The sequence below is a fragment of the Geotrypetes seraphini genome, chromosome 7 (assembly GCF_902459505.1).
Source record: "Geotrypetes seraphini chromosome 7, aGeoSer1.1, whole genome shotgun sequence".
Taxonomy (NCBI): Eukaryota; Metazoa; Chordata; class Amphibia; order Gymnophiona; family Dermophiidae; genus Geotrypetes; species Geotrypetes seraphini.
This window is the reverse complement of record NC_047090.1, coordinates 59,672,766-59,700,068: the sequence shown is the minus strand read 5'-3', so window position 1 is coordinate 59,700,068 and position 27,303 is coordinate 59,672,766. Positions and strand designations below refer to the sequence as shown.

The 27,303-nt window shown below is 44.0% G+C and overlaps 1 protein-coding gene across 2 annotated transcripts in view; it reads right to left on the bottom strand.

Annotated features, from left to right (window-relative positions):
• The window catches only part of PHF21B (PHD finger protein 21B), a 535,870-nt gene that overhangs the window by 101,583 nt on the left and 406,984 nt on the right, over positions 1-27,303 (bottom strand). For both annotated transcript variants that reach the window (XR_004540159.1, XM_033952615.1), the window contains exons 8-9: positions 23,811-23,862; positions 13,563-13,639 (exon numbers count right to left, since the gene is read on the bottom strand). Coding sequence is in view for 1 of the 2 variants with exons in the window: in XM_033952615.1 (XP_033808506.1) it covers positions 13,563-13,639; positions 23,811-23,862 (129 nt within the window). In the remaining variant the exon portion in view is untranslated. The remainder of the gene's footprint in view (positions 1-13,562; positions 13,640-23,810; positions 23,863-27,303) is intronic.

Below are 27,303 nucleotides of genomic sequence, written 5' to 3'. Positions count from 1 at the left end.
CCACTTGCAAAATTACAGTTCCCGTTGCCTTTCTTACCCATGTTGCTTGCTTGTCTTACTTTCCTTCGATGGGGGGGGGGGGGGGGGCGCATTGCTGATCAGTGGTGCCTGCGTTGCCAATCGATGCTGGAGGGGCCCATCGCCGTTTGGAAAAAAACAATGTTGATACTCTCCTTCACTGGGCCCCCCTGTCCATTTCGGGCCCTAGGCATGTGCCTACTGGGCCTATTGGTTAATCCAGCCCTCGCTGGTATTAGTCATTGCAGAATTCTTGACAGTTTTTTTTCAAAGAGATACTCGGAATCTTAAATTCTACATGCAAGAGGCAGAGAAACACCAAATAGATCATGTTCTTTTAGTTGGCAGGCTTCCTTTCTGTGCCGGCAGGCTTCCCTTCTGTGCCTGCATCTACATAGTCCTGAGACTGCTTGCAGGGAGTGAAATTACCTACAGGAAGTTTTACCATTACATAAACATGTAGGTCATCTGTAATAACACAAATCTGATAATAGAAGTCTGTGCATGCTGCCCTGGTTCCTGACAAGACTCTTACATCCTGTCCCAATCTGGAATCCATGACTGCTTCCACAGCAGCCAAATCACTCACATGCTTACTGTCACTAACCACCTTTTTCTTTCTTCGCACATGCTAGTTGTTCTGGGTGCACTGAAACAGTTACTGTCTGCACTTATGTGAGGTTACATAAGAACATAAGCATTGCCTCTGCTGGGTCAGACCAGGGGTCCATCGTGCCCGGCAGTCCGCTCCCGCGGCGGCCCCCCAGGTCCATGACCTGAAAGTGTTCCCTACCTAACCTAAAATATCCATACCCTATTCGCTCAATGTCCTGTAAGGTAACTCTATCTGTACCCTGTAATCCCCTTCGCTTCCAGGAAGTCATCCAGTCCCTTTTTGAACCCCAGAATTGTACTCTGTCTTATCACCTCTCTGGGAAGCGCGTTCCAGGTGTCCACCACCCTCTGAGTGAAGAAGAACTTCCTTGCATTCGTTATGAATCTGTCTCCTCTCAGTTTTTCTGAATGACCTCTTGTTTTAGTTGTCCCTGCTAGTCTAAAGAATCTGTCCCTCTCCACCTTCTCTATGCCTTTCATGATTTTATAAATCTCTATCATGTCCCCTCTCAGTCTCCGCTTCTCTAGGGTAAAGAGCCCCAGCCTGTCTAACCGTTCGGCATATGAAAGGTTCTCCATACCCTTTATCATCCTCGTTGCCCTCCTCTGGACCCTCTCGAGTATTGCCATGTCCTTCTTGAGGTATGGCGACCAGTATTGGACGCAGTATTCCAGATGTGGGCGCACCATTGCTCGATACAGTGGCAGGATAACTTCCTTCGTTCTGGTAGTGATACCTTTTTTGATAATGCCCAACATTCTGTTCGCTTTTTTTGAGGCCGCTGAACATTGCGCCGCCGGCTTCATTGTGTTATCCACCAATACCCCCAGATCTTTTTCTTGTTTGCCTTCCCCGAGTGCCCTCCCTCCCATTCCCTTTCCCTATGTGCAAGACCTTACATTTCTCCACATTGAAGCTCATCTGCCATTTTTTTGCCCACTCACTCAGTTTGTTCAGGTCGCTCTGCAGTTCTTTGCATTCCTCAACAGTTCTGACCCTGCTGGAGAGTTTTGTGTCATCCGCGAACTTGATAACTTCGCACTTTGTCCCCATTTCTAGATCATTAATAAATATATTGAACAGCAGTGGTCCCAGCACTGACCCTTGCGGAACACCACTTGTGACCCCTATCCAGTCAGAGTAGTTACAACGCACAAACCAATGTACTTGCATTATCTAATGTCCTATATTTTCCTATCCATGCAAATGACTGAGGCTATCCCTACAGATATGGTTAATGACCTCCACTGTCCACCCATAGGGGACTGAAGAGGTAGAGTAGAAAACATTGACTGGACCTTTGGAATCCTAAAGTAAAGGTTGAACCATTCAGTGGGGGAGGGGGAACTCCTGTACACAACCTCTAAAGTATAGAAACAGAACATAGAAACCTGACGGCAGATAAAGGACATATCACCCATCTAGCCTGCCCATCCACAGTAACCATTATATCTTTCTCTCTTTGAGAGATCCCACGTGCCTATCCCAGGCCCTCTTGAATTCAGACACAGTCTCTGCTTCCACCTCTTCCAGGAAACTGTTCCATGCATCTACCACTCTTTCCGTAAAAAAGTATTTCCTCAGATTACTCCGGAGCCTATCACCTCTTAACGTCATCCTATGCCTTCTCATTGCAGTTTCATTTCAAATGAAAGAGACTTGGCTCATGCACATTTATATTATGTAGGTATTTAAATTACTCTATCATATCTCCCCTCTCCCGCCTTTCCTCCAAAGTATACAGATTGAGACCTTTAAGTCTGTCCCCATACGCCTTATCACGAAGACCACACACCATTTTAGTAGCCTTCTTCTGGACCTACTCCATCTTTTTGCAGCCTCCAGAATCGTACACAATATTCCAAATGAGGTTTCACCAGAGTCTTATACAGAGGCATCAATACCTCCCTTTTCCTATTGGCCATACCGCTCCCTATGCACCCTAGCATCCTTCTAGCTTTCGCCGTCACCTTTTCAATCTGTTTGGCTATCTTAAGATCATCACATACAATCACACACCCAAGTCCCGCTCTTCCGTTGTGCACATACGTTCTTCACCCCTAAACTGTACCATTCCCTCAGGTTTTTGCAGCCCAAATGCATGACCTTGCATTTCTTAGCATTAAATTTTAGCTGCCAAATTTCAGACCATTCTTCAAGCTTTGCCAGGTCTTTCTTCATGTTATTCACACCATCAGGCGTGCCCACTCTATTGCAGATTTTGGTATCATCCGCAAAGAGGCAAATCTTACTTAACAACCCAGACCTTGAGGCACACCACTGGTAACATCCCTTTCCTCAGAGCGATCTCCATTAATCACTACCCTCTGTCGCCTTCCCCTCAACCAGTTCCTGACCCAGCCCGTCACTTCGGGACCCATCCCGTCACTTCGGGACCCATCCCAAGGGCACTCAGTTTATTTATTCATTTATTTAGCCTGTCCTACCAAAGGAGCCCAGAACGGGTTACAAAGGTACATTCACAGTATAGAAGGACAAAATTATTGAAAGACATTTTTGGCAGACATACTTAGAAGAATTTATGGCATTTGTAGAAGATATTACATGGCATAGAATAGATTTAGGATAGCATTCACTGTACTAACAGAAAATAACGTAATTGTGCTAAAGTTTTAATGTTGTAAGCGAGTACATGATTGGTGGTTGGCAGTTTAGGTCCCGTGAATAGTGTTGGTCATTATGGAGCTTGTGAGTAGCATTGGACATTAAGGAGCTCGTGAGTAGTGTTGGCCATTAAAGTTGTGAAGAGAAAAGTTTTCAAGGCTTTCCTGAAGTTCCATAGATTGTCTAGCGATCTAATGGATGTGGGGATGATATGCCAGAATCTGGGTATAAACTGTGAATAAGAGTGTTTGCAGGCTGTTTCAGTTTTGAGTGAATGACCAGGTGGTAGTGTGAGCTGTCTCTCTGTTTGAGATCTCAGTGATCTGTTTAGGACGTAAATTTGATGTCATATAGTTCGGTGTCAACTTATGGAAGGTCTTGAAGGCTAGGACCAAGGCTTTAAAGGCGCAGCATTTTTGGATAGGTAACCAATGCATTGATGTAAGTGCTGGGGTGACATGGTCTCGGAAGCCTAAGTTTTTCAAGAGACGAATGGCTTCATTTTGTACACCTTGGAGATGGGAGAGGGTTTTTTGTGAGTAAGCCCACTAGAAGTGCGTTGCAATAGTCTAAGCAGGATAATACAAACGCATGTATTAGTTGGGCAAAGTTGGTTTTTGAAAAGTAAGGATGGATGCATTTCAGTTGACGGAGGTAGTAGAAGGATGAGACACTACATTTGATACGTGATTTGAAAGTGATATATTTGAGTCCAGGATCACTCCTAGGATGAAGACGTTATCTTTAGCTGTTTGTCATTTCCCCAGGAAAAGGATGGGTGGTGGTATGTGCAGAGGAGTTCAGTCTTTGAGGCATTAAGTTGTAGTTTATTTGCAGTCATCCAGTTCTTTATTTCAGTTAGGCAGCTGTGGAGTTTTATGATTTGTGTGTCTCGGTGTTAGCCTAAGGGAAGGTAGAGCTGTATATTGTCTGCAAATGAATGGATTTTGATTTGGTATTTTGCTGCGATTTTGAGTACTGGTCTGACAGAGGTTGAAGAGGAGTGGGGATAACAATACACCTTGGGGCGGAGTGGTTTTGGCTCAAATAGGGAATGTCCTAATAGTACTCATTAAGGAAGAAGAGCCAAGCTAGTGCAATATCATTGATTCCAATAGATTGTAATCTGGATAGAAGAAGTGAGTGATCAATAGTATCAAAGGTGTCACTTAGGTCTAATAATACCAATAATAGTATCAAGAATTTTCCAGCAGTCGTGTACTATGTCAAGTAATAATGTTTCTGTGCTGTGGTGTTTCCTAAATCCTGATTGGAAAATAGAGAGACTGGCATTTGTTTCTATGAAGTCTCTTAGCTGTTCGAGTACTATCTTTTCAAGTATTTTTGAGATAAAAGGAAGATTTGAGACTGTCTATAGCTGCTTGGATTTTCTGGGTCCATGGTGGATTTTTTTAGAACTGGTCTCACTACAGCAGATTTCCAACACTGTGGTATTATGCCTGATTTTAGGGACTCGTTTAGTAAGGGTAGGATGAAGGACAAGAAGAGTTTGTTGGTAACTAGAAGTATTGTGGATGGGCATGGGTCTAAGATCAAGGTTGTGGGACGTAGGGAATCTATTGAATTTTTCAGATCATCTATGGAAATTGGTTTGAAGCTGTTTAGGGTTTATCTCTTTGTTAGGTTATCTTGTTGTGAAGATGTCGGGCTGTTTGGCAGAGCTTTGGCCTCCACGTCTAGGGTGTCTCATATTTTTGATATCTTGTTGTGGAAGAAAGTAGAGAGGAATTAATTCACTGTCTAAGTTTGTTTGTTGGTCCTGAGGTGGTCCTTGGGAGGAGAACAAGTTTTTCGACGAGAAGATGGCCTTTGATCTACATGAGAACTTAAGATATTAAGTTAGTGAAATGTTCCTTTTTTCTTTTAAGTATTGCTAGTTTGTATTCTTTCAGAAGGCTTTTCCAGGTGGATTTGTCCTCAGTGCTGTGTGTTCTGCACCAGATTCTTTCTGCTTTCCTAACTTTCCTTTTTAGTCCTCTCAGACTTTCTGTGAGCCAGGGTGATGTGAAGGATCTTGCATTTGTTTCGGCATCTTTGGCTTTTGCTAATTTCTCAAAGAGTGATTTTATGCCTGAGTGCCATATCTGTGCCTTCTTGTCTAATGAATTCATTATAGAACCTGTATTTAGGTATAGTTTGGAAATGCCAAGAGACAAAGCGTGATGGTTTACTGACTTAGGGTCGAGTGTGGTTGTTTTTTGTGATGAAGGATTTTCTGCTGTTTTTTTGCTCTTAATTTGTAGTTTGAAGGTGATTATGTAGTGGTCAGCCAAGGGACCTGAAGGATGGGTAGATTTATTATCATTTTGTGGGCCTTTTAAGATAAAGATCAAGTCTAAAGTGTTTCCAGAAGGGTGAGTGGGGGAGTGGACTTGTTGGATGAATCCCAGATCTGACAGCGATTTGGCAAATTCTCTTTGCGCCCCAGTGAGTTTTGGATAATCTGCAAAGTTAAAGTCTCCTAAGATAATGATTTGCTTGTGGTTTATTAGACGTCTGTTTGGAACACTGTCAAAGGCTTTGCTAAAATCTAAATACACCACATCTAGTGCAAGAACTACCTCTAGTTGCCTCCAGTCCTGTAATCCACAGGATTCCAGAAACTTGATCATTCTCTGTTTTAAAAGCATTTCACTAATTTGCTTACCACAGAAGTCAGACTTACTGGCCTGTAATTTCCTACTTCTTCTTTACTTCCACTTTTGTGGAGAGAGACCACATCACCCTTCTCCAGTACTCTAGAGACTCATTGAAAAGGTCAGTCAGCGAAGCTACCAGAACTTCCCTAAATTCCTTAAGCACCCTCGGATGTACACCATCTGACCTCATAGCTTTGTCTACCTTTATTTTAGCTAGCTTTGCATGCTACATAACCTGGCCATTACTTGGCACATGCCTGAACCAAAGGATGTCATGCTGAAAGACAATGACAGCAATGATGAGGGGGAAGTTGTGCAACCTTAGGATCTGATGCCTCCCAGGCATACCAGTGAACAGTGGCTGCTAGAAACAAACATATTATGTAAAACTGTGTGGTTAAAAGGCAAATTGTAAGAGGCTATTACAGCCAAGAAAACATCCTTTAAAGAATGGAAAAAGGAACCCAATGAAAAAAATAAGAGAGACATAAGCACTGGCAAGTTAGATGCAAAGCATTGATAAAGAAAGTTAAACAAGAATATGAAGAACAACTTGCCAAAGAAGCAAAAACTTATAGCAACAATTTTTTTTAGGTACATCAAAAGCAGAAACTTGTGAGGGAATCCATGGGATTGTTGGATAATCAAGGAGTAAAAGGTGCGATCAGGGAGGATAAGGCCATAGCGGAGAGACTGAATGAATTCTTTGCTTTGCTCTTTACGGAAGAAGATATAAGAACTGGAAAGGGTGATGAGATGGAGGAATTGAATAAAATCGCAGTGAATCTAGAAAATGTACTAAGCCAAATTGACAAGTTAAAGAGTGAAAAATCATCTGGACTCGATGGTATACATCCCAGGGTACTGAAAGAACTCAAACATGAAATTGCTGATCTGTTGTTGGTGATCTGTAACCTGTCACTAAAATCATCTGTAGTAACTGAAGATTGGAGGGTGGCCAATGTTATGCTGATTTTTTAAAAGGGTTCCAGGGGAGATACAGGGAATTACAGACTGGTAAGCCTGACCTCAGTGCCAGGCAAAATAGTGGAAACAATTATAAAAAATAAAATTGTGGAACACGTAGACAAACATGATTTAATGAGAGTCAGCATGGGTTCAGCCAAGGGAGATCTTGCCTCACCAATTTGCTTGACTTTTTTGAAGGTGTGAATTAACATGTGGATAAAGGCGAGCTAGTTGATGTAGTGTATCTAGATTTCCAGAAAGCTTTTGACAAAGTTCCTCATGAGATGCTCCTGCGAAAATTAAAGAGTCATAAGAACATAAGTAATGCCTCTGCTGGGTCAGACCAGAGGTCCATAATGCCCAGCAGTCCACTCACGTGGCAGCCCATCAGGTCCAGGACCTATATAGTAATCCTCTATCTATACCAGTGGTCTCAAACTCGCGGCCTGGGGGCCACATGTGGCCCGCCAGGTACTATTTTGAGGCCCTCGGTATGTTTATCATAATCACAAAAGTAAAATAAAACAGTTTCTTGATCATATGTCTCTTTAGCTATAAATTACAATATTATTATTAAGACTTAGCCAAAAGGAAAGATTTATAAACTATAAAGAGTTCTACCTCATGCAAAATTGTCATTTCTTTAATAAGACATTTAACTATTTTTCTGAGGCCCTCCAAGTACCTACAAATCCAAAATGTGGCCCTGCAAAGCGTTTGAGTTTGAGACCACTGATCTATACCCTTCTATCCCCTTTTCCTTCAGCAAATTGTCTAATCCCTTCTTGAACTCCAATACCTTACTCTGTCCTATCACACCCTCTGGAAGCGCATTCCAGGTGTTCACCACCCTCTGGGTAAAGAAGAACTTCCTAGCATTGGTTCTGAATCTGTCCCCTCTTAACTTTTCCGAATGCTCTCTTGTAGTTTTCAAAAGTTTGAAGAATCTATGCCTCTCCACTTTCTCTATGCCCTTCATGATCTTGTAAGTCTCTATCATGTCCCTTCTAAGTCTCCGCTTTTCTAGGGAAAAGAGCCCCAGTTTCTCTAATCTTTCAGCATATGAAAGATTTTCCATACCTTTTATCAGTCGTGTCGCTCTTTTCTGAACCCTCTTGTCGCAGTACTCCAGATGCTGGCGCACCATCGCCCAATACAACGGCAGGATAACTTCTTTTGTTCTGGTTGTAATACCTTTCTTGATAATACCTAGCATTCTACTTGCCTTCTTAGAGGTCGCTGCATACTGTGCCAATGGCTTTATTGTCTTGTCCATTATTACTCCCAAGTCCTTTTCTTGGGTACTTTCACCCATTACCAGCCCTCCCATCGTATAGCTGTACCTCGGGTTTCTGTTTTCTACATGTAAGACTTTACATTTCTCTACATTAAACTTCATCTGCCATCTCGTTGCCCACTCTCCTAGTTTATTCAGGTCCCTTTGTAAATCTTCGCAGTCCTCTGTAGTCCTAACTGCACTAAATAGTTTGGTGTCGTCTGCGAATTTTATTATTTCGCACTTCGTCCCTGTTTCTAGATCATTTATAAATACATTAAAGAGCAGCGGCCCGAGTACCGACCCCTGCAGAACACCACTCGTGACCCTCCTCCAGTCCAATTAGTGACCCTTCACTCCTACTCTTTGCTTTCTACCTGCCAACCAATTTTTGATCCATCTGTGTACAAAAGGAGGCTTGAATTATGGATTAAGAATTGGTTATTGGACAGAAAACAAAGGGTTGGGTTAAATGGCTATTTTTCTCAATGGAGGAGGGTAAATAGTGGTGTGCTGCAGTGATCTGTACTGGGATCAGTGCTATTTATAAATGATCTGGAAATTGAGTGAGGTGATTAAATTTGCAGATGACACTAAACTGTTCAAAATTGTTAAAATGCATGCGGACTGTGAAAAACTGCAGGAAGACCTTAGGAAATTGGAAGACTGGATGTCCAAATGGCATATGAATTCTAATATGGACAAATGCAAAGTGATACACATTGGGAAGAATAATCCAAACCTTAGTTACTGGATACTATGATCCAACTTGGGTGTCAACGCTTAAGAAAGATTTGGGTGTCATCGTGGACAATACGTTGAATCCTTCCGCCCAAGAAAGCAAATAAAATGCTAGGAATTATTTAAAAAGGGAAGGTAAACAAGACTAAAAATGTTATAATGCCTTTGTATCGCTCAATGGCGTGACCTCACCTTGAGTATTGTGTTCAGTTCTGATCTCCTTATCTCAAAAAAGATAAGGTAAAATTATGTCCTTACCTGATAATTTTCTTTCCTTTAGTCCCAGCAGATGAATCCAGAGACTAGTGGGATTACATCCATCAACCAGCAGGTGGAGATAGAGAGCACTTCATTTATCCTCGGGGATATCTTGGATGCACAGCCTCCTGGCCAACCAGTATAGGTCTTCTCAAAACAGTTGAATTAAAGCACAAAGTAAAGCACATAAAAGGCATGAGACATATGAAACATAAGACACATATGCAACTTCATTCCCTCACATGTGCTACCTGTACCACTGATGCTTCAAAATTGAGAATGCAATTTAAGCTGAAAGCATGCTGAAACCATGCCTGAGAGTGACAAAACCCACAACAGGGTGGGCCTCTAAATTCATCTGCTGTGACTATGTCCTTATCTGATAATTTTCTTTTCTTTAATTTTACATTCCTTGTCATCAACAGCAGATGAATCCAGAGACTAGTGGGATGTACCAAAGCAGTCCAAACGTAGGGAGGGAAATAAACAAGTGAATGGGAAATCCTTCACCCCCAAATCCTGCCCTGCAGCACGCGTCCAAGGAGATAGTATGTCACCCACGATCATACAGAGGCTAACCTCCCTAGCATATGTGAGCAGAAGCCTTCCTCGCCTGAGAGCATCATGCTGCGGAAACCACAGCTATATCGCCCCCTCCACAAATAGAATGAGTGCAAAGCAGCCTCCTATCATGACCGCCTGGCCACAAATAACCTCCTGTGGAATGGAACCAATATGCCTGGCAATGGTCCTTAGCTGATGTCAAAACCCATGAACACCACTGCAGACCAGACCTTCTTTCCCTCGGAAAGGTCTAGGGCATCAAGCCTGGCAACGGGACAAGGGAAGACTCCTCCTCTAACTGAAGCCCTCTGAAGCACAAATCCATAGGGCTCCCACAGGAGGCAAACTGTTGACCAAAGTCAAGAAGAATGCCAGAAGAGAGGCAAGACACCAAAACTGTACCTGGGCCCCAAAGTGACAAGTGTCTTTCCCAGAGCCCCCAAATAGATACAGCGACGACCTCAGACACTGAAGGAGTGGAAAGAAAAAACTCTGAGCAAGAGAGAGAGAGAGAGCTGCAATTAGCTCACAACTAGCCTAGCCCCAGCTAACTGTCAGCCATCTGGGATTAACAAGGTACACTAGGCCGCCAGCGAAATGGCACCCTGGCTAAGGCCAACCTCCTGAGGCCTGCCGAACAGCGAGAACAAAGGCATCACTGCCGGAGGCAGTGTCCCTCTTCCGAGAGGAGAAAGACTGACAGCAGTGGTGCCGGCAACTGTAGTGATGCCCCCTCCCCTTACACAGCGGGAGGGAAAGGCCTTGGCCGAATGCCCTCAGGGCCTCCTGCCGCAAGCCAGTGGCCATGCACGACTATGGCTGAAACAGCCTCAACTGCCCTAAACGGCAAAAGAGTAACAAACTCCTCTCATTGGCGCCTCTCCGAAGAGAATGGCAACCTCTGTAGCCCCAAGCCCACAGAACGAGTGAGCTTATGGTATCCAGGTTCTTCAGGGGAGAGGGAGGAAGGGACCTGGGAGCCCAGGTGTTGCCCCCCAAAATGGCACTGTACAGCCCCCATCCCGCAGCTCAATTGAGGCCTGAGCCGCAGGAACATTTCTCCACTGAGGCCTAAGCCCCAGGTCCATCCTCTGAGGCCTAAGTCCTAGGACCATGTCTCAACTGAGGCCTAAGCCACAGGCCCAGTTCTCAACTGAGGCCTCAAACCACAGGCCCAGTTCTCAACTGCGGCCTCAAGCCACAGGAACATGCCCAGGCCCATTTCTCAACTGAGGCCTCAAGCCACAGGAACATGCCCAGGCCCATAGGCAGCAGAACACTGCTTGGTTTGGGGATGCCCAGGAGCTCTGCCCTAGCCCCACGGAATCCTACGGTGTGGACTCTCTCCAGCTCCCGACTCTCCACCTACCTCCTCCTGGCACTGTACTTTTAAATCTTCAGGCAGCCGCTGCGCAGCATCAGCGAGCAGTCCAGCCCCCGGAAATAGAATGAAGTGCTTCGGGGCAGGCTTGCTCGCTGACGCTGTGTAGCAGCTGCCGGAAGATTTAATAATTAGAACACCTGGAAGGGCGGGCACCAATCTTTGGAGAGGCCACGACCCCTGTGCCCTCTCCTTGTTCCAACACCTATGGCCAGGCCCATTTCTCAACTGAAGCCTTAAACTGCAGGAACATGTTCAGGCCCACTTCTCAACTGAGGTCTAAGCCGCAGGAACATGCCCAAGCCCATTTCTCAACTGAAGCCTAAGCCGCAGGAACATGCGCAGGCACATTCCTCAACTGAGGCCTAAGCCACAGAAACATTTCTCAACTGAGGCCTAAGCCCCGCTGCGCAATGTCAGCGAGCAGTCCTGCCCCTGAAAGTAGAATGAAGTGCTCCGGGGCAGGCTTTCTCGCTGACGCTGTGCGGCAGCTGCTGGAAGATTTTAAAATTAGAACACCAAGAAGCGGGTGGGAGGGTGGGCACCAATCTTTGAAGAGGCCATGGCCCCTGTGGCTTTCCCCATTCCGATGCCTATGCCCAGGCCCATTTCTCAACTGAGGCCTAAGTCTCAGGAACATGCCCAGGTCCATTTCTCAACTGAGGCCTTAAGCCACAGGAACATTTCTCAACTGAGACCTAAGCTGCAGGAACATGCGCAAACCCATTCCTCAACTGGGGCCTAAGCCACAGGAACATGCACAGGCACATTTTTCAACTGGGGCCTAAGCAGCAGGAACATGCATAGGACCATTTCTCAACTGGGGCCTAAGCCGCAGGAACATGTGCAGGAACATTTCTAAACTGAGGCCTAAGCCACAGGAACATTTCTCTCTACTGAGGCCTAAGCCAAGTACTCAAGTGGTCCTGCACTACCGGAAGGCAAAGAGAGAAGCGCTAGTGCTGCAGCGCACAGGGAACTGTGCTGGCACCCATGGTCAGGCTTTTCTTTTTATGGGAAAGGACTCTCTGACCACATCAGCTTCTTCTTTCCATCGGCTGGGAGGGTGGGGAAGGGATCTGGGGGGCCCAGGTATAGCCCCCAAAGTTGGAACGTTATGCCAACACCCCTAGGCTCTACTGAAGCCGCAGCAACAGGAGCAAACAGCTTTCCGTCCTTAGGAGCCGAAACCAGGAACCAGAATGATAGCAGCAATTTTTCAGATCCAGGAAACTGGAGCTGGTAGCTGCCGCTAAGCCTGGCTCGAAATCCACAGCAGAATCCAGGAGCTGTTAAAAACCCATCCATCAACATGCTGAAGATAGAGTATACTGGTTAGCCAGGAGGCTGTGCATCCAAGATATACTAGAAGATAAATCAAGTGCTCTCTATCTCCACCTGCTGGTTGATGAATGTAATCCCACTAGTCTCTGGATTCATCTGCTGTTGATAACAAGGAAAGCAGCACTAGAAAAGATTCAAAGAAGAGCAACCAAGATGATAAAGGGGATGGAACTCCTCTTGTATAAGGGAAGACTAAAGAGGTTAGGGCTCTTCAGCTTAGAAAGGAGATGGCTGGGGAGAGATATTATTGAAGTCTACAAAATCCTGAGTGGTATAGAACAGGTACAAGTGGATCGATTTTTTTTTACTGCATCAAGATTTACAAAGACTAGGGGACACTCACTAAAGTTAGAGTAATACTTTTAAAACCAATAGCAGGAAATATTTTTTTCACTCAGAGAATAGTTAAGAACTGGAATGCATTGTCAGAGGATTTGGTGAGAGCTATTAATGAAGTTGGTTTCAAAAAAGGTTTGGACAAGTTCCTGAAAGAAAAGTCTAAAGTCTGCTGTTAAAGCAGACATGGGGGAAGCCACTGCTTGCCCTGGATCGGTGTCATGGAATGATGTTACTATTTAGGCTTTTGCCAGGTACTTGTGACTTGGATTAGCCTCCGTGAAGATAGGATACTAGGCTAGATGGAACGGATGGCATCTTTGCTGCTCTGTGAGCCTTAAGCAGCAGCGCCGAATGTAAGCTTGTGAGCATATGAGGAAAGTTTTCTTCACTATGTGTCAGTTTTTAAGCTGTCCTAAATTCACCCGCTCATCTTTTGTGGGCCCTGGCTAAATATCACAGGAGCCTGCTTAAGCCTCAGCTCCTTCCCAGCATCGCCCCCTTGGCCAGCCCAATTTTATTTTATTTTTTGGGGGGAGGGGGCAGTCAGAGCTGATATTCAGCAACACTGCCAAATTTAGATGTCAATCAGTGATTTAAGCAGGCCAGAGACTCTCTGGCCTGCTCACATTGTTCTGAATATCAGGCCCTGTGTATCTATACTCTAAAAATTTTTAGGATGAAACTTTTTTTAAAAAATTAATCTCCATTTGTTCATGAATATGTCTATTTTAAGTACTGTATGTAGAAATGAAATTCAAATGAATGAAGTACCTCTGGTTCCAAAAGTCCACTGTAGGCTGGGTTAGCTGTGCTCCTTCGTTTTCTTTCCTGACGTTTGTTTTGGATTTCTATAATCATAGAAAGAAACAGTTACTACAAGTTTCCCTTTATCCTGTCTAAAGAAAAATGTAGATGGAACTTATTCAGCAAAATTCCTTTTTGGAACATTATATTACCAGTTTCTAAATATAACAAGCATTGTATATACTACTACTCAAAGTCTAACATAATATATATGCTTTTGAAAGATTTTATGGTAAAGGATTGAGATGTACATTTGAAGGGCTCTGCTGCTAGTAGGAGAAATCATTCTGAAAACATTCATCTGAAACAACAGCAGCTGGAGACCAGGGCTAGTGTTTAGTAATGAAACTCCAGCTACATTAGAGTTTCTCTAAAAAAACCCCAAAAACCTAAAACACTTTATACTGAATTTTCAAAAATGTACAAAAGCAGATCAAAGGGAAATATATAATAAAACCACAAATAAATGTTGCAATGTTATAATTACAGTATTTATTTGTGGTTTTCTTATATATTGAAGAGGTTGCAGGTGGTCTGGAGTGATATGCTGGCTAAACTTACTCTGCAGTGATCTTTTTCTTCCTGATTATCCTTGGATATCCACGCTTCTGGATAATTTTTATGAATCCCACTAATTTTGTTTTCATCTTGTGGTCTTTTCTTTTTAAAATCAAGACCACAAGATGAAATCAAAATCACCATATTTTGCAAGAGTTGTTTGTATTCTATTCTGAAGCTTCTTTGAGATGCCCTCATAAAATGAGTTACAGTAGTCAGTTTAAGGTAGCAGTATGAAAGCTGTTATAATCTAAAGAATTCTTAATACTTCATAGTTGGCGCAATTTGTGAAATACCTTTCTATCAAAGAAATTTACCTGATTCTTCATGGTTAAAACCAGAGTCTAATATGACACCTAATACTTTGGATTTGTTCTCAAATAAGAGCGTTTCTCCAGTAGGAAGAGAAAAACTTTTGTCAATAATGTCTCCATGCAGTTCTTAATCCTTATCTGTTGGTTACTTTAAATGAGTGCACTTTATAAACAAGTATTCCTCAAGAAGTATTATCTGTATTGTCAAGGTTGTATGATCAACTAGTCCCCTCTGGACGTTGTGCACCATTGCTTTAACTTGGAATTATTTTATATTTAACTAGTGTTTCAGCCTGTTACATTAACGGGTGCTGGAATAGATGTGTAGAAGTTAGACTTAACAGCCCACAAAATCTACTGCAAACTTACTGTGGGAGCTTTAATATCCTTTGTACGGTTGATTTCCTGGCTTTAAACAATTTTCTGAATTTTAAATAATTTTTTACTCTTATTTTTTTGTTGGATGCTGCGGGCCTCAAAAATTGTTTGCTTTCCCCTTTTTCCAGCAGACCCCTGTACCACTCACATAGTCACCTCTGCACTTAAAAATCCAAAAATGCCTCACAAATCTCCTCATCTCGTGAGATCCTTCTCTCCCACACTATCTTCATCCAAACTGCTCCCCCTCCCCAACTAACTATCCCTACAAACATGCAAACATGTAGACCGAAGCCTCAGTTACTCCAAACCCCCCTCACCAGAACATAACACACACTTTTCAGACAGCCCAAGAAACCCTGACTAACCAAAGGGGCCATAGGAATGCCTGGCGCTCAAATGCTTCCCTGCATGGTGGTTCTATTCTATTGTGCATGGAGTTTCAAAGTGTGCATGCCTGGCTAAGGGTTTTATTATTATCGACATGAAGATTAGTTTGAGAAATAATTGTTTTTGTTTTATTTTATGTCATATATCTATAAAATGTCCTTATAGACAATATTCCTTGTAAATATTCTGTTTGAGTTTGGTAATAGTTTTCCTTGGTTAGGGCCGTCTACAACTTTCATTAGAATGTCAGAAAAACGCCTAACTCTTGAAAAAGCTACATATAAATGGCCATGGCTAAATACTGTTTCTGGCAAGTAAATGCCAACTTTTTCTAAGGTTTGCCCCTGAGCTTTATTAATTGTCATGGCGAAGGCTAATGTGACTGGAAATTGTTGCCTTCGTAATGTAAAGGGCAAATCAGTGGAGGTTGGAGCCAAATCAATACGGGGAATAAAAACTAACTCTCCTTCTGCTGAACCTGCTATTACTTGAGCAATTATGAGGTTGGTCTTTAAGTCATTAATGATGAGGCGGGTATTATTGCAGAATTCTCTTTCAGTGTTTAGATTTCTAAGCAGCATAATTATTGCTCCCTTTTTAAGGTTGAGTTTATGTTTCGGCAAGAGCTTTTAGGCGGAGGGGGCAGTCCTTCGCCTAAAAGCTGGATTCTGTAACTGGTGTCTGTCAAAAACAACACTGGTTATAGAATTCACCTCCCCCACAATGATCATGGCAGGAGAAAAACGTCCAAAAACCAGCCTAAGTCAGCACTTGGACGATCATTAATTAAAAACGTTCAAGTGCCGATAGTAAAACCGGATTTTAGATGTATTTAAAAACGACCTAGGCCTTCACAGTGCCGCTGAACGACCATAGCTAAACGGGGCGTTTCAGGAGGAGTGTCTAGGGCAGGATTTGGGCGGGACGTGGGCAGGCTTAGACGTAGTCGTACTGCATGTATAACCGAAAGTTATACAGCAAAGCATAGATGGAACTTGGATGTTGTGACTTAGACCATTTAAAACATGGTCTAAGTCAGTGTTCTTCAACCACCGGTCCATGGACTGGTGCTGGTCCACAGAAATTTTCTGCCAGTCCCAAGGGTCGGCACGTCCATCGGGCCCAACACAGCGTTCTTCAGCCGCCGGTCCACGGTGCAATCAACGTGGCATTTTCAGGCCAGCTCCCTGAGTGCTGCAGTGCACAAAACCATGGGAAAAGGCTCCTACGCGCTGCCTGCGCCTAAACCGGAAGTCTTCTCTCTGACGTCGCAACGTCAGAGGGAAGGCTTCCAGATGAGGCGCAGGATGCGTAGGAGGAGCCGCTGCCCACAGCTTTGTGCAGTGCAGCACTCAGGGAGCTGGCCCAAAGACGCTGCATTGATCGCACAGTGGACCGGCACAATGATAACACCGGAGGGCAGGCAAGAAGGCAAGGCACATGGAGGGAGAGAGACAACAACGGTAGGGGAAATGCTTTTATTTTTTTTATTTAGTGATTGATTTGTCTGTTCAGGAAGAAATACATTTCTTTCTTTTCCTCTGGAGTTGTACTGCTTGCAGAGTCTTGCATCTTAGGGTTTGTTTGTAAATATTAGTACTTTTAGTTTTTGGTCCTGCATTTGCATGGGGTTATCTGTTTTCTGGTAGGAATGAATGTTAAAAAGCATACAGTGTGCTTTGTGTATTTTAATTTTGTGGTTAACCATTATGGGGCTCATAATCGAAAGAGAAATACGTCCAAAAACCGGCCTAAGTCGGCACTTGGATGAACATGTCTCAAAAACATCCAAGTGCCGATACTAAAAATGGGTTTTGGACATATTTCTAAACGACCTAGGCCGCTGGACGACCAAAGCTAAACAGGGCGTTTCAGGAGGAGTGTCGAGGGCGGGACGTGGGCCAGCTTAGACTTAGTCGTATAGCATGTATAACCGAAAGTTATATACCCCACGATCGACGGAACTTGGACGTTGTAACTTAGACCATGTAAAACATGATCTAAGTCACAAAAACCCACCTAAACTCACCAGATAAGCACTGAAAACACATAACACAGACCCCCACACGCTACCCCAATGATCACTGACCCCCCATAAAAATATTAATCACATCTTTAAAATTCAGCCTCCAGACCATCATCACCTGGCAGCCGGGCATAGGAAAGCCTAGTTGTCCAGCACAGAGGCAGCTTAAGTCGTCTTGGGGGTGGGTTAGGGACCCATAGAGAGGAGGACCCATGCCCATAATCACTGCATTGATACTTAAACTCCCCTATACACCCCCAAAACCCTTTTTTCCTGGCTTATAAGTGGTTCCTGCAGCCATAAGGGCTATTGGGGTGGTAGATAAGTGGGTCTACGGGATTATGGAGGTGGTTTGGGGGGCTCACCGTAACCTATAAGGGAGGAGAAGACATGGCACCCTTTTTGTGAAGTTCAAAGCAGTGCCCTGTAAGGTACCCCACTATTTAGGTGCCATGTCTGGGTGTGCAGTCCATCACTTTGCAGATCCCTCCCACATCCAACAGGGCTTATTCTAGGCATTTTGGACTTGGACGAAAAGTTGGACGAAAATGTTGTATAAAGATGGACAATTTAGCAGCTTGGACGATCAGCTCGGCAGGACGTATAATTAGATGATTTTCGAAATGAAAAAAAATTTGGACGTATTTTTCGAAAAATGTGTCTTAAGCTGTATTTTACTTTGGACGACTTGCGAGTTGGACATAAACAGACTTAGACGTCCCTTTCCATTATGCCCCTCCACGTGTTGTTAATACAATTATATTGTGTGTATATATGAAAAATGAATGGAAAAAATGGTGTTACAATTAGTACTATTATGGGGGCGAGGTCTGGGGCGCAGACTGATTGGAGATGGGCAAGACTTAGCCCAGTGTTCTTCAACTGCCGGTCCGTGGACCGGTGCCGTTCCACATAATAATTATTTTATTTCCGCTGGTCCATAGGTGTCAAAAGGTTGAAGAACACTGGTTTAAGTCACAAAAATCCACCTAAAGTCACCAGATAAGCACTGCAGACACAAACTACAGCCCCCCCCCCCACACACACACACTACCCAAGTGATCACTGATCCCCACCCCCATAAAAATATTAATCACAACTTGAAAATTGTGCCTCCAGAACATAATCACCTGGCAGCCTGGCATAGGGGAATGGCCCCTACCCATCTCTTACCACATTTTGAGCTGCACATCCCCACGAGGACAACCAGAAATCGCAATCTTTTTGCCTATCCAAGGATCACTGATTGCAAATACAGGTCCTTTCTGGACAGAACCTTTAAGTTCCAAGCTAGCAAACAGCAGATCTGGCTAAGCAATTACATCAACAGAGCCGGGTTGATCTACGGCGCATTTCGGAAAGAAATTAAGATAGCTCTGTTCGATAGATTTATCTCCTAGTCAGATACCCCTTCTAAAATTATTAACAACATGTCGATATTGTGTTTTCTCACTAATTGTATTCTGTTTCCACTGACTGTTCAGTGACATCTTCGCCAATTGTATCCTGGAATTCGCTGATTGTCCAGCCTGCTTCACTGTAACATGTCCAGCCCGCTTCTGGCATCTTTCTCCTCTCCTTCCTATAGCCTAGAATCCTCTCCTCTCCCTTGGTCTGGCATCTCTCTCTCTCCCTTCTTCTTCCCAAGATCTAACATCTCTCTCCTTCTCTTCTCTCCTTTCTGCAGTCTGGCATCTCTCTCTCCTTCCCATTCTAGTGGTCTGACATCTCTCTCATCCCTCCTTCCCATTCCAGTGGTCTGACATCTCTCTCATCCCTCCTTCCCATTCCAGTGGTCTGACATCTCTCTCATCCCTCCTTCCCATTCCAGTGGTCTGACATCTTTCTCTTCCCTCCTTCCCATTCCAGTGGTCTGACATCTCTTTCTTCTCTCCTTCCCATTCCAGTGGTCTGACATCTCTTTCTTCTCTCCTTCCCATTCCAGTGGTCTGACATCTCTTTCTTCTCTCCTTCCCATTCCAGTGGTCTGACATCTCTCTCATCCCTCCTTCCCATTCCAGTGGTCTGACATCTCTCTCATCCCTCCTTCCCATTCCAGTGGTCTGACATCTTTCTCTTCCCTCCTTCCCATTCCAGTGGTCTGACATCTCTTTCTTCTCTCCTTCCCATTCCAGTGGTCTGACATCTCTTTCTTCTCTCCTTCCCATTCCAGTGGTCTGACATCTCTTTCTTCTCTCCTTCCCATTCCAGTGGTCTGACATCTCTTTCTTCTCTCCTTCCCATTCCAGTGGTCTGACATCTTTCTCTTCTCTCCTTCCCATTCCAGTGGTCTGACATCTTTCTCTTCTCTCCTTCCCATTCCAGTGGTCTGACATCTTTCTCTTCTCTCCTTCCCATTCCAGTGGTCTGACATCTTTCTCTTCTCTCCTTCCCATTCCAGTGGTCTGACATCTTTCTCTTCCCTTCTTCCCATTCCAGTGGTCTGACATCTCTCTCTTCCCTTCTTCCATCACCCTTCTCTGGAATCTGACATCTCTCCCTTCTTTGAGTCATCTCTACTCTGTCACAACCCGGGGTCTCTGATGAGCGCAGCAGATCACCTGGGTTGTGACAAAATACTGGACCGGCATGTCTCCTTTAGCTCGGGGTACCGTTCAGGCCTGGCAACAGCTAAGCTGTGGTTAAACCACAGTATTTTGGTTAAGGATTTCCCTTTCCAGCAACAGAAGGAAACTTCCACCAAGGTTCAAGTTCTTAGAGAAATTTATTATTCTTGGTCACTGGCCAGTCTCTGTGTTTGGGTTCAAAGCATCCTGTTTCTCATAGAACAATTCAACTGTTTCAAAAATAGCACAAGCAAGGAATTTCAGCAGTAAACACAAAAATACAGCTTTTCCTCCAGCAACTGGCCAACAGCCACCTCAGCTGTTGCAATTAGATAAACTTCCAAAGATCTTAACTTCTTTGCCAGCACTATGCTAGGTAAAGACACTGGATACAGAGAGGTACAGTATAGCAATACTTTCAGGCAGGTTCTTAAAGTAGCTAGTAGCAATGCTTAATGTTTCAAGATATCTTGCCCCTGGTAGCAAAGGCTTAAGTTTATCAAGGTATCTTGCATGCAGGCAGCTTTTGCCCAAAGAGTTCTTAAATAACTGTCTCTGGTTATAAGTGAAGCAAAATGTACAAATATCAGCTTCTCAATCTTACAGTCCAGCAACTTGCAGTCATACAAAGAACAGTTCTTAGACACAGGCTGGCTCAGCATTCAGAATGGCTTCCAAGCACAGCTGCTACACTGTACTACTACTAATTAGCTGTCTCTGTATACCTCAATGCCAAAACCTCAGGAAAACAAAAATAGGAAAAACCAAACGTTTTCTCTGAGCTAGTTTTTGAAAAGACAAAAAACCACTAGCTCAGAAACATTACAGTCCATAAGTAGGAAAAACTTCTGCCAGCACAAGATACTTTCTTCTAGGCAAAACACTCAAAAACAAAACACAGTTCATAGCAATGTCCTCCTCAGAGAGTTAATGTCGCAACTCAGCACACTCACTTTTACAGCAGTTGATTTCCATCAGTTCTACACTAGGTTCTGGTTCATTCCCTGCTGCTTGCAAATCCATAGCTTCCACGTTACTTAGCTGTTTCAGGATTGGGGCAGAATCAACTTCCTGCATCTCTCAGTCTTCCAGCCTTTCACTGTCTGGCTGGGCACCTTTCAGTTCCTCCTCTTCTCCCCCTTCCTTCTTTGGCTTCCATTTTAGGGAGCTCAAAACCACACACCCTCTGCCTGGCTGAGGAGAAGGGAGGGGGGTGGAAGGTGAATCAGTTCTCTAGAGCAGTGATTCCCAACCCTGTCCTGGAGGAACACCAGGCCAATCGGGTTTTCAGGCTAGCCCTAATGAATATGCATGAGAGAGATTTGCATATGATGGAAGTGATAGGCATGCAAATTTGCTTCATGCATATTCATTAGGGCTAGCCTGAAAACCCAATTGGCCTGGTGTTCCTCCAGGACAGGGTTGGGAACCACTGCTCTAGAGACCTGCTAAGTCTGCCAGGAGTCAGATTTCCCTGCTCCTTTTTTAAAGGAACAGCAAGCATTTCAGGAACAAGTCTCCTGCCAGGATTTCAAGGCTTTATACAAGAGTGCAAGCTTTCCTGCAGAACTTTCCCTGCCTCATCCTGGCTATTCCAGATAGTCATCGCCTGCAAGTTCCTGTGCACTGACCTGGTCAGCTCTTCTGCACTGGGGCTAAACTTTACACATGTCATAGTAACAAAACCGCTGCAGACAATGGGTTTGTTACACCGATCTCCCTCCTCGCCACCACTATAAGGTCCAACAAATCTCCCTCTTCCTCATGTATATCATTTCTCTTTCCCTCCTACTCCACACTCCTATGTTCAAGAATTTTCTTTTTCTCTTCCTTCACCCACTGGCAGCATCTCTCTTTCCCTCCCTTCCTAACCCCCAGTCCGTGCAGCTTCTTTCCTTCCAAATCCCAGCCCGTACAGCATCTGTCCTTCTTGCTTTCCCAACCCCCTCCCCCCCCCCCAGCATGTGCTGCATGTCCTTCTCTCATTCCCAAACCCAGCCCTCCCCTCTCAGTGGGATCCTATGGTACAACCTGTCTCCAGTTCTCAACTCCCCCACCTACCGCCTTCCCACCGCTGAAATTTAAAATCTTCGGGCAGCTGACAGTGCAACAAAGCCAGCCTCCCGTCATCAGCTTCTTACTGCCTAGGCAGGATGCTGTAGAAAGAACACTTCCTGGGTAGGCCAACGCCGGGAGACTGGCTTTGTTGTGCTGTTGGCTGCCCGAATATTTTAAATTTCAGTGGCGGGGAAGTGGTAGGTGGGGGAGTCAGAACTTAAGAAGATTCCTGGAAAGGATTTCACTACAGTGTAGTGTCAGGCGCACAGTCAACGCGGGCCGCATAAAAAGGCCAGGTGGGTCGAATTTGGCCCACAGGCCTTGTGTTTGACACATTTGGTGTATTGAATGATGTTTTGTTTTCCTGTTTGTTTTTCACCTTGTGGGATTAAAAGTATTGTGTTTGAGCTATATTAATGCTAGGACTTGGTTGTTTAAGTTAAGCTTTACTTTTAGCATTTTTTAGCTAAATTGCAAGGAGGTTTTCCTGAAAGTATGTTTAGACTGGGGGAGGACAACAGCACATTTACATGACATTTTTCCAAGAAAGCATGCTATTTTATATTTCTTGACTGCCTGCAAAAAAATGAGCAGGTGTAAAATATGTGAGAACTATTAGCTCCATTACTTTATACCACTTTTCTAAGAAAAACATCTTTGTTTTCTTTTTTCTGTTGGAAAATTAGCATAAAATAGGCACACTAAAAGTTCTGCTTATTTTACATGACATCAAAATTAATCCAACATTCTCAACAGTTTTAATAGGTAAGAACCTCGGTAGCAACTCGTTTCATATGAGATGCTTTCCAATGATTTGCTCAATTCATCATCAGCCCTCACAAATTTGCACCATATTTTAACTTCATATAAACTACATATTTTGAATTTTGTTAAATAGAATAAATTTAATACAAGTATAAATAATTTACCCCACCTTTCACAAAGCCATGCCAGCAGCTGCTGCTGCAGTAACTGCCCCAAAGCCCATGTGGATTTAAAGGGCTTTGGGGCTTTTGCTGCGTGGCAGCCACTAGTGCAGCTTTGTAAAAGAGGGGGTTAGCTTATATGAACAGGATATTGTATTACATTTATTCAATTTAATAAAATTCAAAATAAGGGTGGTTTAAATGGAGTTATAATATGAGGCAAATTTTGGGGACCGTTGATAAATTGAACAAATCTTGAGAAAGCATCTCATGTGAAACTAATTGCTACCGAGGTCCTTGAACCATAAAAACTGTTGAGAGCGTTGGATTAATTTTGACGTTTCATGATTACCCCTGCTGATAAGAGATGACCATTTAATCAGTGGCTTAGTAAGGGAGGCAGATGCCCTGGGTAGTCTTCCTAATGGTTCAGCACCCCCTCCTCTCCGCACCCCCCCCCCACTCCTCTCCTTGCCTTCCCCTGTACCTTTTTTACTTCCCCAGCGCGAGGTTGCTGCCTACGTCAGCATCGGTACTCTCTCTGACATCACTTCTGGGACCCACACCTAGAAAGTGACGTCAAAGGGCGAGCCGACATCGACGTGGGCATGCTACTCTCACCGGAGAAGTTAAAAAGGGAAGGGGCGTGCACATGGCGGGGGCTGGGGAGGGGTGCCACCACCCCGGGAGCCGCTCACCCTTAATACACCACTTTTCTACAGAAAGGGTGGTAGATGCATGGAACAGTCTCCCAGAAGAGGTGGTGGAGACAGAGACTGTGTCTGAATTCAAAAGAGCCTGGGATAGGCACGTGGGATCTCTGAGAAAGAAAGAGATAATGGTTACTGCGGAAGGGCAGACTATATGGGCCATTTGGCCTTTATCTGCCATCATGTTTCTATGTTTCTATTTAATTGAGCTTATTTTACAAGTTCATGTACTATGTGCAGGAAAAACAAATGGTAAACATACAAGATTCCAAAACTGAAACAGCTTACCTTCCAAATGTTCTGTTGTAACCAGGCCTAATGCTACCATAAAGGCAATTTTCTAGAGAACAAAAAAAAAATCAAGTTTATCTTTTTTCTTTTTAAATAACACACAATGCTATCTATTGTCAAAGTAAAGCCTACTGTTGGGTAAAGAGTTTCTACTGAGTGAGAAATAAAAGTCTCCATAGTTAAAAGAATACTAGCATCTTCTAGTGAAAGTGCAGCACAGGACAGAGTAAATCTTCAGCAGCTCTAAAATTCTTACGGCAAACAAATATTGTGTCATCCAGAGGAGACTACTCAACAATCCTATTATCTGAAATGAACCCATGAAGTTAAAAAAAAAATATTATCAAGGATTCAAAATTGTATGTTTCCAATTTTATTAAAAATAATAAAAAAGAACACTAGTTGCTGCCCATTCGCCTTCTATAGCTATCTCATCATAGGCCTGTCTAAGGCCCTCTATTATTAAGCTGTGGAAGAGGTTTCTACCATGGCCCAGGGCACTAAATATTTCGATGTTGCTCTGATGCTCATAAGAATTCTATGAGCATAGGAGCATTTATTGCTCTGGGCCACAATAGAAACCTCAACCACAGCTTAGTAAAAAGGAGAGTAAGTTAGAGACAGTTATTATGCTATTTATTTGTATTTGGAGTTGGATAAATAACACCAAAAGGGAAAATATAGATTGTAATTCCATGGAACATATACAAATTTACACATATTTAGGGCTCCTTTTATGAACTACCACCTGCTCAAGAGGAGGCGGCAGCGGCTAGCGTGGCCGGCGGTTTAGAGCGCGGTATTACATGCGATAAACCGCTACCACGCCTTCATAAAAGGAGTCCTTAGTATGCACAAATTCTTTACCTACTTTATATGCATATCCACATATTTTATAAAATATGTATCTAACTTCTAGCCCTTCTCACCCTATCCCAAAGAACTACTCTGCTCAGTCCAGGTAAATTTACACGCATATAGCCTTTACCCAAATATCAGGAGAGCATGTATATAAAGGACTATTTTTGCATACCCTCAAAAATAACTATTAAAATTAGCTTTTAGTTTACCTATATGAAAAGTTCAAAAAGATACATATAAGGCACCTAGAAGCCTTTATAAAATAGGTTCCCAGATTACACTCCAATAATACTCAAATACCAATACACACATGTACACCTGCTCTAATAATGAAAATTTCTAAAAGTATTCTAAACGCGCACCCATGTATTTTATAGACATACACTCAGCTCCACTTCTGTTCAGCCCGGGAACACCTACATGAGGTCCATGTAAAGATATATGCAATCTTTTATACATGTTGTACTTTTTAAGTGCATAAATGGACTTGCAAATTTATTAAATGCGTTTTCCATGTGTAAATTTGACTTTATACGCAAAAAAAGTTTTATAAAATTAATCCTTTAATGATTTCTAATCTTAAGCGAGATTTGATACAAACAGATTTATTATTACATATTGATGGTCATTCTAGGTTAAATGATCACAAAGGGGCATACTGATATAATGACACTTTTACATAAGAACATAAGCAGTGCCTCTGCCGGTCAGACCATAGGTCCATCCTGCCCAGCAGTCCGCTCCCGCGGCGGCCCAAACAGGTCACGACCTGTCTGAATCACTAGAAGGGGCTCCCTTGCCACCTTGGTATCTCGTTTAAGTCCTGCCTTCCTATCGAAGTCCTAGCCCTCCAGTCTTGCACATGCACGACCTGGTTGGTTTATACTCATTACCTGGTTAACATTCTATACTTGTGTTACATCCCAGCTCCTCCCTCAGTATCCCACGATCCCTTTATCCGTCAGGAATCTGTCCAATCCCTGTTTGAATCCTTGGACCGTGGACATCCCAGCTCCTCCCTCAGTATCCCACGATCCCTTTATCCGTCAGGAATCTGTCCAATCCCTGTTTGAATCCTTGGACCGTACTCTGCTTGATCACTTCCTCCGGTAGTGCATTCCAAGTGTCCACGACCCTCTGGGTGAAAAAAAACTTCCTTGCATTTGTTTTGAACCTATCTCCCTTCAGTTTCTCAGAATGCCCCCTTGTATTTGCTGTCCCCTTTAGTCTGAAGAATCTGTCCCTATCCACCCTCTCTATGCCCCTCATGATCTTGAAGGTCTCTATCATATCTCCCCTGAGCCTCCTTTTCTCCAGAGAGAAGAGCCCCAGCCTTTCCAGCCTCTCGGCGTATGAGCAGTGTTCCAGCCCTCTTACCATTTTCGTTGCTCTCCTTTGGACTCTCTCAAGTACCGCCATGTCCTTCTTGAGGTGTGGCGACCAATACTGAATGCAGTATTCCAGATGCGGACGCACCATCGCTCGATACAATGGCATGATGACTTCCCGTGTTCTGGTTGTTATGCCCTTCTTTATGATGCCCAGCATCCTGTTGGCTTTTTTCGAGGCTGCTGCGCACTGTGCAGATGGCTTCAGTGATGCATCCACCAACACACCCAAGTCTCTCTCGAGTCTGCTGTCTCCCAACAATACCCCCCCCCCCAATTTGTAGCTGAACAACTGGTTCTTTTTCCCTATATGCATGACCTTGCATTTGTCCATGTTGAAGCGCATTTGCCATTTGTTTGCCCAGTCTTCCAGCTTGTCCAGGTCCCTTTGTAGGTCCTCACACTCCTCCCTGGTCCTAACTCTGCCGCACAGTTTGGTATCGTCTGCGAATTTTATAACCTCACACTTTGCCTCCTTTTCCAGGTCATTTATGTATATGTTAAAAAGCAACGGCCCCAGCACCGATCCCTGTGGCACACCGCTCGTGACTCCCTGCCAGTCAGAAAATTGACCCTTTACTCCAACCCTCTGCAGTCTACCCGACAACCAGTGCTTGATCCATCTGTGCACATCCCCTCCCACCCCGTGGTTCCACAGCTTCTTAAGTAGCCTTTCATGTGGCACCTTGTCGAAAGCCTTCTGAAAATCGAGGTAAATGATGTCTATGGGCTCCCCATTGTCCACCCGACTGCTTATTCCCTCAAAGAAGTACAGAAGGTTCGTTAGGCACGACCTTCCCTTGCAGAATCCATGCTGGCTTGTTCTCAGTAGGCCATTCCTCTCGATGTGCTCGCAAATGGCGTCCTTGATCATAGCTTCCACCATCTTCCCTATAATTGAAGTTAGGCTCACCGGCCTGTAGTTCCCGGGGTCACCCCTCGATCCCTTCTTGAAGATGGGTGTGACATTTGCCAATTTCCAGTCCTCTGGTACCTCACCAGTTTTCAAGGATAGGTTGCAAACATGCTGGATTGTGCCCGCTATTTCCTGTCTTAGTTCCTTCAGAACCCTTGGGTGGATCCCGTCCAGGCCCGGTGATTTGCCGCATTTTAACCTGTCTATCTGTTTGAGGGCATCCTCCTTACTTACCTCTATGTGCTCTAGTTTCTCAGCCTGTTCCCCACTCATGAGCTCCTCTGAGTCCGGTATATTAGATGTGTCTTCGCTCGTGAAAACCGAC